General features: G+C 33.1%; 3 protein-coding genes across 3 annotated transcripts; 2 read left to right on the plus strand and 1 right to left on the minus strand.

The window, feature by feature from the left end:
- Window positions 1-87: 87 nt before the first annotated feature.
- On the plus strand, window positions 88-2,782 carry LOC8281412 (pentatricopeptide repeat-containing protein At1g34160). Its single transcript, XM_015724140.3, has one exon. The coding sequence runs from the start codon at window positions 649-651 to the stop codon at window positions 2,320-2,322; it is 1,674 nt and encodes a 557-aa protein (XP_015579626.1). The 5' UTR covers window positions 88-648; the 3' UTR covers window positions 2,323-2,782.
- Window positions 2,783-3,184: 402 nt separating this feature from the next.
- Window positions 3,185-5,637, plus strand: LOC8281413 (pentatricopeptide repeat-containing protein At1g34160). Its single transcript, XM_015724139.3, has one exon. The coding sequence runs from the start codon at window positions 3,444-3,446 to the stop codon at window positions 5,172-5,174; it is 1,731 nt and encodes a 576-aa protein (XP_015579625.1). The 5' UTR covers window positions 3,185-3,443; the 3' UTR covers window positions 5,175-5,637.
- Window positions 5,638-6,195: 558 nt separating this feature from the next.
- Window positions 6,196-11,155, minus strand: LOC8281414 (very-long-chain aldehyde decarbonylase GL1-9). The gene is made up of 3 exons (XM_002527067.4): window positions 10,818-11,155; window positions 10,105-10,478; window positions 6,196-7,083 (listed from the first exon to the last, which is right to left on the minus strand). The coding sequence occupies exons 2-3, from the start codon at window positions 10,333-10,335 to the stop codon at window positions 6,541-6,543; spliced, it is 774 nt and encodes a 257-aa protein (XP_002527113.1). The 5' UTR covers window positions 10,336-10,478; window positions 10,818-11,155; the 3' UTR covers window positions 6,196-6,540.
- Between the last annotated feature and the right edge of the window lie 4,034 nt (window positions 11,156-15,189).

Genomic DNA, 15,189 nt, shown 5'->3' on the forward strand with positions numbered 1-15,189 from the left:
ATTCTATTCAAAAGAATAGAACTCTTTGCTTTTAATTAGACCTTAGATAGTACAAGCAAATCATTGGGTTAAAATAGTTTAACATTTAAACTTTGTTTTTGCACCTGCAATTCTGTTAAATTTCTCGGTTGGCTTCAGATTCAGATTCGGTTAGCCGGTGGCATTGAACTGATATGGAGTTAGATTATTATATACCTGAGCTGCTAGGTTCTAGTCTCTGTATGAATTTACTATTAAGTTGGAATTAAATTTTGCTCTCTAGTGTTTACCCTTGAGACTCAATAAAAATTAAACTGGAAAATCCAAGAACCTGGAAATTGTTTTTGGCTAAGTTTTATTAGAATGAGCTTAGAATTTTCTCACAAAATCTAAACGAGATATAAAAATAAAAGTATATATATGCTGACAGAATTTGAAGCTTTCTAATCTAAACGAACACATTAATGAAGGCAAACATTTTACATATTGCATCTGGAGTTCTCCATTCCATATTAGCATTCCAATAATACCGATTGGAGAGATGAAGCCTGTGTGTGATGTATAAGCCTATTTTTTCCTTTGAAAACGGCCTGTCATCTTTTTATTAACAGGATCTTCCAGGCATATTCATTTGAAAATGATTGAATAGACCAATCTCCATATCATGGAATGACCACTCTACTACCCAAATGCAGAAGTCTTTCCCACGCCAAGCAACACCACTCCCATCTCGTAACCACCGGCCACTTCCGATTCAAAATCTCTCCTTCCCGCTCAAAACTCCTCCAACTTTACGCCTTGTCTCTTAACAACCTCTCGGTAGCCATCAAAACTTTCTACCAAATCGTTACTCCTTCAACAGCCGACTGGAATGCTATCCTACGTGCCCTGATCCAAAGCACCCACCCAATAGATTCCTTTAGATGGTACAGGAACATGATCCGTGGATTATATAAAGTAGACGCATTGACTTGCACTTTCGTTTTAAAAGCTTGTGCTCGCGCTTTAGCTTGTTCTGAGTCTACCCAGTTGCACTCCCATACCGTGCGTAAAGGGTTTGCTGCTGATGCTTTGTTGGGTACCACTTTGCTGGATTTGTATGCTAAAATTGGCAATCTTGATAGTGCACAGAAGGTGTTTGATGAGATGCTTGTGAAAGTTACTGCGTCGTGGACTGCTTTGATTTTTGGGTTTGCTCAAGGAAATAAGCCTAGTGAAGCATTGGGTTTGTTTAAAAGAATGGAGGTTTTGGGGCTTAAGCCTGATGAAACTACTCTTCTTGCTGCTTTATGTGCTTGTTCTCAATTGGGTGCTTCTAAAGAAGGTGAAAAGATTCACGAGTTTATAAAGAATCAGAAGTTAGACTTGAATGTGAGAGTTTGTAATGCATTGATTGACATGTATGCGAAATGTGGTTCCGCTGATAAGGCATATTTGGTTTTTGAGAGTCTGGGTCCTAATAAGACTCTTGTTAATTGGAATACAATGGTAATGGCCTTTGCAATGCATGGTGATGGTGTTAAAGCTCTTGGGCTTTTTAAGCATATGGGTCAAGAGGGTCTTATCCCTGACGCAAAGTCTTATTTGGCAGTACTGTGCGCGTGTAACTATTCGGGGTCAGTAGAAGAAGGTTATAGGTTGTTTAATTCAATGGAGAGTAGTGGAGTGATACCTAGTATCAAGCATTATGGGAGTGTTGTTGATTTGTTAGGCCAAGCTGGACGGGTTCGGGAGGCTTATGATGTTATCAATTCTATGCCAATGGTGCCTGATTTGGTAATTTGGCAGACATTGCTCCGAGCTTGTAGGACTTGTGGGAATGCAGAAATTGCTGAACTTGTTTCGCGGAAGCTGGTGGAAATGGGATCTGACCATGCATTTCCAGTAAAAGAGAGGTGGACTAGTGTGGATTGGTTGAGGGAGACTATGACAAATAGGGATGTGGAAAAGGTGGTTGGGGTTAGCTACATTGAAGAAAAAGGTGTAATACGGAAATTCTATGATGGTGATAAGAGTCACAAAAGTTGGAGGAAAATTTATGCTAAATTGAGGGAGATCAGATTCAAGATTAAGGAGTATGGATATTTGACTGATATTGGAGAGAAGATTGAGACAATGAACGTATTGTGGCATCACAGCGAGAAGTTGGCTGTGGCTTTTGGTATGATTAGCACTGGCGAAAGAATGCCCATTCAAGTGATTAAGAATCCAAGAATATGTGGGGATTGTCATGTGGTTATTAAGCTTATATCAAAGATATATAATAGAGAAATTATTGTAAGGGATCAGGTAAGATTTCACAGGTTTAAGCAAGGTACTTGTTCGTGCAGAGATTTTTGGTGAATCAAGCTATATTCATGTATTCTTAAAATGGTTCTTCGAACAGGAAGGTTCCTTTTTGATGTACATGCAGTAGGGAAGAAGATAATAGGAAACACAAATTTAAAAACTATCTGGGCATCATTTGCAGCCTTGACTCTCCATTGCTTCTCTCTATATAGAATTGTCTTCCTCTGATCATGGCGATTGCAGTTAGCATTGCACTTGATCTTCTTAATCTGTAGACCCAGTTGCCCTACGTTCTGTGGGGTGAAGTTCCTGAGTCTCTGCAGATGGTAATTCCTCTTCCTTCTCCGTTGATGGGGCCTTTCCCACATTCTGTGCCACTGCGGATACTACCTACAATGATATCTGGAGTTTTAGATAATTATGCAAGATTAGTCTAAGCCTAAAAAAGATAGATCACGTACTTTCAATAACTCATCCATCTTAATCAACTGTCAAGATTCCAGGAGGTTTTCCAGACTGTTTCAACAATCCTCACAATGTAATGTAGCAGATATTTTTCTTACTCATTTCATATAATTTAGACATCATCATTATGCGAGTTAGAAGGAACAGGAATGAAACACTCATTGTCCTGAAGAGCCATTTTTAAGTTTGAAATATTTGGCAACACGGTGGTGAATTAGAGAAGAGAAGTAGGGTCTGTTCTTCCCATTTGAGCACATTAACAAGTCTTAACTTTACCATAAACAGCTCTAATTATAAATTTCTTCAGCTCTCGTTTTGGTAAATAGCATATTCAAACTCTGAAATGGACTTAATTAAGATTCAGAATTTGGTCCTCACTAGAGCTTGACCTTACTCAATTATTTAAACCTATTATTTTGACCAAAGTAAACCCAAGAAGATAACATAATTACTATTGTTATTCTTCTTTTTTGTATATAAAAAATTATTCAGGCTTTTCAAAGCTAAGTCTGAACTTATGCAGGATCAGAGTATCCAAGCCCGACAAATGTTCAGACTGGATACATACCCAGGCCTATGAACAGATCCACAGGCCTAGTTTCAGTGTTTCACTTTCTCTCCAAAAAACGACCTGTCGTTGGTTTCCTACAGGATCTTCTACGGCAGTTCACTAAAAATGGACGATCGAACAGCTCAGTCTCCATCATGGAATGGCCACCTTGCTGGACTCTCTACTACCAAAATGCACAACTCTGTCCCATGCCGAGCAAATTCAGTGCCATCTCATAACCACCGGCCATTTCCAATTCAAAATCTCCTCTTCCCGCTCAAAACTCCTTGAATTCTTCGCCTTGTCTCTCAATAACCTCTCCGTAGCCATCAAAGCTTTCTACCAAATCCTCACTCCTTCAACAAACGACTGGAACGCTGTCCTACGAGGTCTGATCCAGAGCCCCGACCCAATAGATTCCTTTAAATGGTACAAAACCATGATCCGTGGATCCTATAAAGTAGACGCATTGACTTGCTCTTTTGTTTTAAAAGCTTGTGCTCGCGTTTTAGCCTTTTCCGAGTCTACTCAGTTGCATTCTCATATTGTGCGTAAGGGGTTTGTTGCTGATGCTTTGCTAGGTACTACCCTGTTGGATTTGTATGCCAAAACTGGCGATCTTGATAGTGCACAGAAAATGTTTGATGAAATGATTGTTAAAGATATTGCTTCGTGGAATGCTTTGATTTCTGGGTTTGCTCAAGGGAATAAACCTAGCGAAGCGTTGGGTTTGTTTAAAAGGATGGAGGTTTTGGGGTTTAAGCCTAATGAAATAACTGTTCTTGGTGCTTTATCTGCTTGTTCTCAATTGGGTGCTTTTAAAGAAGGTGAAAAGATTCATGAGTATATAAGGAGTCAGAAGTTAGATATGAATGTGCAAGTTTGTAATGCAGCAATTGATATGTATGCAAAATGTGGGTTCGCTGATAAGGCATATTTGGTTTTTGAAAGTATGAGTTGTGGAAAAAGTCTTGTTACTTGGAATACAATGATAATGGCTTTTGCAATGCATGGTGATGGTGATAAAGCTCTCAAGCTTTTTAAGTATATGCATCAAGAGGGTGTTAGCCCTGATGCAGTATCTTATCTTGCAGTACTGTGCGCGTGTAACCATTCAGGGTTAGTAGAAGAAGGCTACAGGTTGTTTAATTCAATGGAGAGGAGTGGAGTGATACCTAATGTTAAGCACTATGGGAGCGTTATTGATTTGTTGGGCAGAGCTGGACGGCTTCAAGAGGCTTATGATGTTATCAATTCTATGCCAATCGTGCCTGATTTGGTACTTTGGCAGACTTTGCTTGGAGCTTGTAGGACTTATGGGAATGTAGAAATGGCAGAAGTTGTTTCGCAGAAGCTGGTGGAAATGGGATCTAACCACGATGGTGATTTTGTTTTGTTATCAAATGTATATGCAGCAAAGGAGAGGTGGAATGATGTGGGGAGGGTGAGGGAAACTATGAAGAATAGGGATGTGAAAAAGGCGCCTGGGGTTAGCCACATTGAAGTTAAAGGTGTAATACATAAGTTCTACAATGGCGATAAGAATCACGAAAGTTGGAGGGAAATTTATGCCAAGTTTGATGAGATTAGGTTCAGGATTAAGGAGTATGGATATTTGGCTGAGACAAGTTTTGTGTTGCATGATATTGGAGAGGAGGAGAAGGAGAATGCACTGTGCCATCATAGCGAGAAGTTGGCTGTGGCATTTGGTTTGATTAGCACTAGTGAAGGGATGCCGATTCAAGTGATTAAGAATCTAAGAATATGTGGGGATTGTCATATTGTTATTAAGCTTATATCAAAGATTTATGATAGAGAAATTATTGTGAGGGATCGAGTGAGGTTTCACAGGTTTAAGCAAGGTTCTTGTTCTTGCAGAGATTATTGGTGAATCAAGGAGTATTCATGTGGTCATAAAATGGTTCAAAGAATAAGAATACTCCTTTTGGTATTTGTACATGCAGTAAGGAAGACGATAATGGGAAACACACGTGTATAAGCCATCTGGGTCTCCGTTGCAGCCTTGACTCTCCATTGGAGCCCGATGCTCTATATAAAGCATGCCTTCCTCTGATCACGTGGTTGCAGTTAGCGCTATAACTTATTTTCTTAAATTGTAAATTGAGATAGGTTACTCTGTTCCATTTGGGGTGGGGGGCAGATAGCCAGACATAACAGAATAGATAAGCAATTCTGAAGATTAACAGTTTTACAAGCAGCAAAAATAGGAGGAAAGCTCTGGCTTGCAACCTCCTATGAGAATAACTAGACCAACTGTATGTACTGATATTAAAATGAAAGCATGTTATTAAGAAATGAAAAGCTTTCAGAAATGGAAACAGTAATTTTACTCACTTGTTTTGCTAATTTATTTCATTCAAGGTAGCAGCTTTTTATTTTTGAAAGAATACTGTTCTCAGATGAACTTTATTTGATTTAATGTATCATTATTTTCTTATTTTTATTTTTAATTTTAAATTTTACTTTTTAAAATTTTAAGCTGCGCCCTGGAAACAATGCCATTTACAGTAGCATCAATTGAGTTTTAGACTGGTAGCACAAAAAAAAAATCCAGACTCCATCTTTTCAACAGCACCTGTATAACTATCACCACATCATAGATTTATTATGACTGTCTTTTCCATGGAGGGAAACTGCCATAGAAAACTAGAACACTCATGGAACTTGATTTTAGGTTGGATAAGACATCGAACCCTGGTTCTTAGGCAAAAATTATGATACTGGATTGATAGAGTAAAATGAAGCATTCTTATTCAGGCTGAATTTAAAGCTTGGAAATAAGCATAGGCAGCATAATAATATAATAGAAACAGAAACACTCGTGTCTCTTAAGTAGGTCCACTTTTGGGAACTAGAAAACACTGGCATTTTTTTTCAAATGGCTAAGAACAGAATTCAAATCCTGCACATTTTCAAATTAGATTTCTGAATAAACAACTTCAACCCTGTTCAGCAAAATCAATATCAACATAGCACAGAACATATATGCTACATACAGGACTTCACAATTACAATTCATTGGGTAGGTTGGTGAAATTACCATAACCAATGAAACGAATACGCAGTCATAGAAAAGCGGGATGAATGCCCAAAAGGACTCCAGCTGGAAGCCTAGAATATTAACCACCAACAACCAACTCTAATTCAACTTCCCAAGAATGGCAGTCTCAACCAAGAAAAAATTTCCTTCTATTAAGTGATAACTTGAAATGATACAGCAAACCATCAAATATGAACTAGTCTTTCATCAGCCTTGCCTCGAAACCACCCTCCGCTCGCTTTACTAGATTGTAAGGCATGTGGGTTCCTAGAAGTTTATCCCATATAGAGAAGAATGGCTGAGAATAATTATACTTTGTACCTTGGAGTTGATGATGTATGTCATGATAAGCAGTATTGTTCTGGAAAAAAATATGAAAGATATTGCCAGGCAACCAAAGTCCACAATGATCATCCACAGTTTTAACCACAGCAAAGCAGAAGAAAATTACACCTGTGCGTGCAGTCATTCCTGACACTAAGAAAGATATCGCACCACCAACTGTATCAAGCAAGAGACCCTCCAGTGGGTGATTATAAAGGGCTCCAATTGCATAAGGGACAACTAGCTTATGATGTTGAGAGTGGACATGGCGGTATAGGAATTTGTTCTGATGCATATAGCGGTGGACAAAGTATTGCCATGTGTCCATGACAAACATAGCAATAATAATCTGCACAATTTGGATAGGAATGGAGGGCTGGGTTGTGATACCAGATGCATCAGCCGATGAGGTCAACTGCAGCCAAAAAGCAGGTAAATGAGAAGTCAACAATCAATTAGTAAGAAAATCAGTAGGCACTCAAAATTCTCCGGATCTTCATGGGTCAAATGACACTATCAAGTCAATTAATATCCTTATCATCTAAATCCTACTGACCTCTTAGTAACTCAGCAGATACACTTCATGTCAGACAAAACAGCTGCTTAACCTATCCAACATCAAACAAGCTTAATGTGCCTCCATTGTAAGTTGTTTGACGAAGGTTAAGGTACCAACTAATTTGCATTTCCCCTTAAGAAACTAATCCACAGAACAAAGTAATATTAATAAACGAAAACAATCTAATATCACGGAAAGTCAACAGTCCAAGTAATTTCAACAATGTCCCTTCAACTACAAAAGCAATTTAAAGCAGAATTTGAAATATCAGACCTTAAAAATAAATGTACCCAGAAACTAATAACAATGGAACAGTATGCATGAAACCAAATTGAATAATAAAATCAGATGCAAGGAAAAAAAAATATGAGATTCGCTTGCACAGAATATGCTACCGCAAATAGACAGATATTTATAGACAAATTTCCCTCTTGCCCATCTTTCACCCATATGGAGGTGAGCTGACTAATTCTTAAGTCAGCTATACAGGGCTTCTCAAGCCATCAAAAGGGACAGTAATTTGATCACAAGTTCACTAGCTCTGTGTTACTTCCAAAATTAATGAATCAAACAGTTAATAAGCTGGAAAGTTTTCTGCTTACGGTTATATCGAAAATGCAATTTGAATACATAGATACAAAGCTCTAAAGTCATGCATGGTGTTGTGCACAGGCAACCACATCCACAGAGAGAAAACACAGGGAAGGTTTGGGAGGATAGAGTACATAAAGACTAGAATAGCTCCTCCGTCTCCCTTCTCCCCAACCTTTCTTTATTCTCTTTTAAGTTCTTGATAAAAGTTTCCAGTAGGTGATAAAAGAACTCAACATAATACCCAGACAAACAACGTCAGCCATGACTTCCCCCAACAATCCGCAGCCATTCACTTACTTAAAAGTCTTAACTGTCACTACAGGAAAGCATCATTAAAGCTTCAAGCACATACAGGAATCTTTTATCAAAGCAAATTACGGAAAAAAGAACCGAATGAAATTTAGCAGTTCATCCAATAATTTGATCAGAGTCTTTATAGTATTGAGTTTTATTTATTGCAACACCATTAGAAAATACTATGAGAAAACATAAATGGATTCATCCTCCAAAAAATTCCATGACAATTAGCAACATGCAATCAGGACAGAGCCCCATCTAAACCTAGCTGGATAAGAGGGTTAAGGAGGCTAAATCATGAAACACGAAATCAGGGAGGGAATAGAATGTAGAATAGATCAAAGCAGAAGGAACTCAAACAAGCAAGAAAACCACCAAACAGAATAGGCTAAAAATCAAAGAAAGAGAGCTGGAATAATAACTATAAAAGATTAATGTATCAAAAATTATCCCTGCTTACACAGTAAATATAGATAATGATGAACCGTGATGATGCTATAAGAAGAACAAGGTCCTCCACAAGTGTATAAGCTCACATAGTACCAGGGGAAAAAAGAAAGTTCCAAGAAGAAGCTAGAGGGAAAAATGTCCAAAACAAAAATAACTTTCAAGGAATGTCTAACAACTGCAAGCTAAAGATAATAATACAGCAATAAACATTTTTCAACAGGAGTATTTCAGAAGTCGCTAAAAGTTCTACACATGTATGTTAAGCAACTTAATTTTATACTGCAATTCTCATGAGAATCTTATCAACAGCCCACTCACACAAAGCAACTAAACTTGTCTAGCCTGTTCATACAAGTGCCAGTATTAGGTCCTATTAGATAGAGATCGCAGTAACCTAGGTGAACATAGCTATACCACATGAATTTCAAAGCCACTATTGTCTGATCCAGGTGCTTCAGTAGTTCTAATTTCCAACCATATAAACCAAAAGTCACAAACAAACAATAGAGGTGGTTCTGCACAAGATTTTTGTTATAAAATTTTCACGGAAAGAAAATCTCAAAGGGATATATGTTTAATTCCCATTTTCAACTTTACATGCTATAGACCAGAATCACAATGCTTCTAAAATATTATCTACAAATCATGCAAGCGTTTGCATTCAGCATGTTTCAAACACAGATCTGAAAGAGAGAGATAAAAGTTTTCAAACTGAATTTTACAAAAAAATTTCTTTTTCTTGATAAACAGATATTATAAGGGAAAAAAGACAAACAGAATGGAATAACTCTGAACTTAATCATGACCATGCATCTTCAACGAAAGTCAAAAACTCATATCAACCATTGCAACTGATAGTCTGTTTTAGACTTCCATGTATTGGATAGCAGCAACTTTCAAGCTCCTTGTTTTCAGCACCGATTTCATTGCACTTAACAACCTTCATATGGATACATTTTTCGCTGATGATATATCTATGATCCATGCCATCTTCATTATTTGACCAAAACTTGTGTCAAATTCTTTTTTTCTTTAGAGGCAGTTATTTGTTATTACTTATCTCCTAGACTCCTACCGTGTGTCCCTCTCATAATCACTAATAAAACAACATTTCCTCCTTCACCCTTTGACCCAAAGAGTCATTGCTATACTTCCAGAAAGTAGCCATCACCGAAGCTTATTTCACAAAGCAAGGTCCTAAATGGTACAATACGGCAACATTATCACATAAAATAGTCATTCAATTGTCAATAACTGAAGAAACAGACTTTTACATTGCAGTCTCGCTAATTCTTCCAAAATATCTTCAAATGTTTTTATTACACTAATTCTAAAGAAAATTAAGTTTAAAATTTTCCCTCCACCAACCCATCTTCCCTCTGATTCAATATGATTTTTTTTACAGGCTATATACATTCCATCATTTAGGTTAAAGCTTATATATCAAGCCACATAGATTGTAAATGACAAGGATAATCATCTCATAAAAACATGACATTGAAAAGAAATATTAAATTACTAAGTTCAGTTACTAACCCAAAAGAGCCCATGAGCAACGATTGCTTGAACAAGCTGTTGAAGTAAAACACCCTTAATAACTTTTGGCAAAGGCACCAAGTTCTTCTCTTTCTCCTCTTTTCTAGTATGCAGCCGGTATTTATCCAAAGGCGGCAATAGCTGATAAAATCCAGAATAAAACCAATAAACAACAATTGGGGCGAAAGTACCCATTGCCTCATCACTCAGATAATCTTCCCAAAATACCATATCTGATCCAAATTTACAATGCCCCACAGAGTACCAATTCTGTTTTCCAATCTGAAACTTAAATTACAGCATCAGTCTCCGTCTTTGAGGCAACCACCACATTAAAGCTAAAGATCTAAAAGCGAGTAACTATTCCACTTAACCTGAAGACAAAGGGAGAAAAGTCAAAATATAGAAACTTCAAAGCTTCGTTATATATTTCAATTGAAAGATTCTCTTCTTTCGGGAAAAAAAAAAATCATAATTTTTGACTGCTCTACATTATCATAATATACTTTAAAAATCAAAACTAAAGATAAGCTAATTAATCACACATACTTATCAAAGTACAAGCTTGAAATTTAACTCGAAAATATGTCTCATTACAAAAAGCAAGAGACTTTATCTTTTTCTATTTTTCCCCATAATTGCACTAAATCCCTACATTTCAAAGCAAACAAAAAATCCAAACTTGAAAACAAGAAAACAGTATTAAGACTTACAGAGACAGAGAATGTGAAATCAGATCTAGCCTGCTTGTTTTGGATCAAAACATTTATTTGTTTATTTATGGTGTTTTTTTTTCTTGTTGATGTAATTGTTAAAAGGGAAGATGGTTTTGCCAGAGAGAAAGAGAGAGGATTTGCCGCCTTATTAGCTTCAGTTGCCCTACTACGTTACGTTGTCTGTAAAGCTTTTTATTTTATTCTTTGTTTTGTTTGGCAAACCAGAAAATTGTTGAACTCTCTCTCTCTCTCTCTCTCTCTCTCTCTGCTTAATATTCTTCTTCTTTGATTCTTCTTCTACTGCCTTTTCCTTTTCCTTACTTTTTCTTTTTCTTTTCGTCTTTAAATTTTACCTCTTTTCTTTATACTAATTTTCAAGTTTTTTAAGACTAATTTTGTTTTATTTTGTCCAAAAAAAATCTAGTTTGTTTAGATAACAACACCACCTCCTAAATTTATTTTAGGAATAAGGTAAAACAAAAAACCCTTGAACTAATTGGGGATATACAATTAAATCCTCATTCTTCAAAATGGTTCAATTCCATCCTTTAATTTTTTTAAAGGGTCAAATAAATCAAATTGATAATCAAGTTATAATTTTTGTTAGTAGCATGGGACCCTTAAAATATCAACTATAGACACCCATCAAATTTTTTGCTTTTAAAAAAATAAAAATAAAAATAAAAGATAATATAACCTAATCAATTAAATAATATAATTGAATAATTATAAAACAATAAAAATTAAACTCTTTATAGCACTAACAAAAATCTACCAACCATAATGAAGAAGTGTGACGAGGACGGAATGAGACAAAGAGACGAACGAAAGACGATTAACAGCGGGTGATGAGGCGATGAGCAGTGAGCAACAAAACGATAATGACAACCTACAAATTCGAAGAGGCGATGGTATAGCGATGAGCAGACAACGAGCCCAATCAATTTTTCATTTTTTACATTTACTTTTAAACTTTGGAGAAAAAGAGAGAGCGAACAGACTCTTCCTTTAATTTTTAAACATCACGCGAATGAAGAAGAGTAATAGATGATGAATGTTAGATGTAATTCTTTTTACTATTTTCTTTCCTTTTGATGGGTTGAAGTGGTTTTGGTGGGTTTGATAGAGAAGTTGGAAGCGGCGGTCAGTGACGATGGATATTAATTTAACAAGTGGAGATGGAGGCAAGGGCGGTGATGGAGGGGCGGCAATGGGAGCAATAATGGTGGTGGTGGCATTACATATATTATATAATTTTTTTAATTCAAAAGCAATATTTTTAAAGTTTAATTATTTATATTTGAAATTATATTTTGAAAAGAATTAGATCCATATGGTGGTGGTGGCATTACATATATTATATAATTTTTTAATTCAAAAGCGGTATTTTTAAAGTTTAATTATTTATATTTAAAATTATATTTAGAAAAAATTAAGTCCACGTGTTTGTATCCTATTGGCTTTAATTTATAGTGGACTCCACTACTAATAAATAAGTTAATGGAATTAACAGATTTGAATTTATTTGACTATTTTAAAAAAGTCAAACGGTGAAATTAAGTAATTTAAAAAAATAAAGGCTTAATTACACATTCCTAATTAGTTCAGGGATATTTTTATACGTATGTCTTTACTTTTATTTTTGGACGTGTGTTTCTCATTTTTCTTAATATAAATTTTTATCTCTCTATTTTATATTTTTTCATCAAATTTATTATTTTATTGATTATTAATTAATTATATAAAATATTGATATCGTGATTTGATTTTATTTAAATAAAATTAAGAAACTAGTTTACTTTATAAAATAAATTTTTAAGATGAAAAATTATAAACCTAGTCGAAAGTTTCTTTTTGAGTAAAAATAAAATGATAGATAGAAGTAGAATTAATTTTTTAGATTTTAATTTATAATACAAAAATTAAATAAAAATATTTAATATTATTAAATAGTAACTCAGAAAGCACATGATTACAAATTAAAATTTTAATGATACTAGAGTCAATATTTAGAGATATTCCGGGTAGTTTAAGCCTTTAGAACTTAGATTATACATATAGTTAAAAAAATTAATATATCTTTTTTAATCATTTCACAAGCTACTAATGATTTCGTAAACAATAGTGAAAACCAAGGATACAAATGTATATCTTCTAAGCTGAGGGACTAAACTATAATTACAATTTTTTTTTTTTTTTATGGAGCTGTGCTCTCTCTTTCACTGGTTACTAGCGCACGTGGTTGCGCTTGATATTTTCGTCAACGCGCCCACTGTTTTTTTTTTTTTGCTTGCATATTTTTTTTGTTTTTTTAGTTTTTATTTTATTTATATTAATAAAACATCCGCTCGATTTTTTTAATGGTAAAAATATTTTATAGTCATATATTTAAAATGGTAATAATCGTACATTTAAAATAAAATAAAATTTATGATTATAAAAAATTTATAATTTAAAAGAGATTGAATACTAATTTTTATTTTATTTTTATACTTAATTTTGTGAGAAATATAGTACAAACTAAAGATAAAATATTTAATATCTTGTTATATTATATAATTAAAATTGATACGACGAGATAATATTAAAGTAAAATAAAATATTGTGTAATATATACTTTTTAAGTTATATATAATATTATTATAGAGAAAAAATATATTTTTAAAATATAATTTAAAAGGTATATGACTTATTACAATACAGAGTTTATTTATATTTATAACTAGTATAAATTGGGATTGACATTTTTTAGAAATGATTGCTATATAAAATATTAGTATAAAAAGATTTTACTCCATATACATAATTTATTTGTAAAATATAATTAACCTAGATAAAATGATATATTTTATTTAAATCTAAGAAAAATAAACAAGAGAAAAATATATACTTTAATGAAAAAGTTAATTTAGTAAAAGGTTTAAGATTAAACTATTATTTTATTTATTAAGTTATCTTAATGCATTAATTTTAAATAAAAAGAGAAATTTGTTATGTAAGAAGATTGTAATGTAATAAAAACGACATAAAAAATAAATTATATATCCAATTAATAATTAGAGAACAAATAGGAGCTACTCTCATTAAAAATCCCAGGTGAAATCTTACAATTATAATCTCATTTTTTATAACACAAATATTATTAATTATTCTAAACTATAAAAACTAAATTCAAAGTTGAAGATTTTTATTTTAAATTGTTATATATACCTATAATTCAATTAATACTAAAATTATAAAAAATTAGACAAAATAATTTTCTACAATCAAAGAAATTGAAGAAAATCATTTTTATTTACTTGTACCAATCTTATTGTCATGTCATAGAGCTAATCTCATTTCTATATAAAAAAATTATTAATATTTTAATTATAATTACATAATTTTATCCAATAACCTATTTTAAATCGTTGTTATTTTATTAAAAAAAATAATCGTTATTATTTTAAATTGCAGTATGGGCTAATGAGTGAAATAGACCGTAATTATCAAACGAGGTTGATTTATTTAATTGTTATTGTTTTCTATATCGCTTTATATCTATAAAAAATTAAATTTATTAAAAAAATAATTTATAATTATAATAATACAACTAATTCTCGTAATGAATAAAATGGACGAATAAATATTTAATTTAGTATTAATTTAAACTTTTAATTTTATAATTTTATATATTTTTTAGATTCATTAACATAAATTCTCAATATTCGGATTTCAACCTATTGCTTTTTAGGTGGGTCTAAAAAGATTAATGATTAATTAATAAAAAAATTATTTTTATTTTTCTAAAAAAATATTTATATTATTGTATTACTACTAATTTCATTAATATTATCAGACAAAGTGAACAACTTAATAGTTATATATGTAATTACATCCTTAATTATTACTCTTATAACTATTAATTTCATTTCTCGACTCTAATTCGTATGGATTCTTAAACTTTAGATAAATAAATCTCACTTATTAAAGTGAAAATTGCAAAAAGAGAAGGAAAAGAATTGGTCAATAGTGGCAACATGAATTTCAATACCATAATAGACTTTGAATTTTGTTGGTTTTGGTCTACACGTTTCTAGTTGTATAATAGACTTTCTAAGCTTCTTTTCACACTTCTTTTTCATTTTGTTGAAGTTGAATGATTATGGTTGATACTTTGATATTTTGTATAACCATTCTATGGTTCTAGCATCAAATCTTATTTTATACAATAAAATTTGAATATTTTCTTATCATTCCGATCGCGGACAGTCGTCTAATTATCAAAATTTAAATTTTTTTATGTTTTAGAATAAATATTGAATTCGAGATTCGTCTCTTTCTTTTTTTAAAATAATTAAAAAAATTAACTTTTTTATATTTTTTTTGT

Source organism: Ricinus communis, chromosome 2, assembly GCF_019578655.1.
Source record: "Ricinus communis isolate WT05 ecotype wild-type chromosome 2, ASM1957865v1, whole genome shotgun sequence".
Taxonomy (NCBI): Eukaryota; Viridiplantae; Streptophyta; class Magnoliopsida; order Malpighiales; family Euphorbiaceae; genus Ricinus; species Ricinus communis.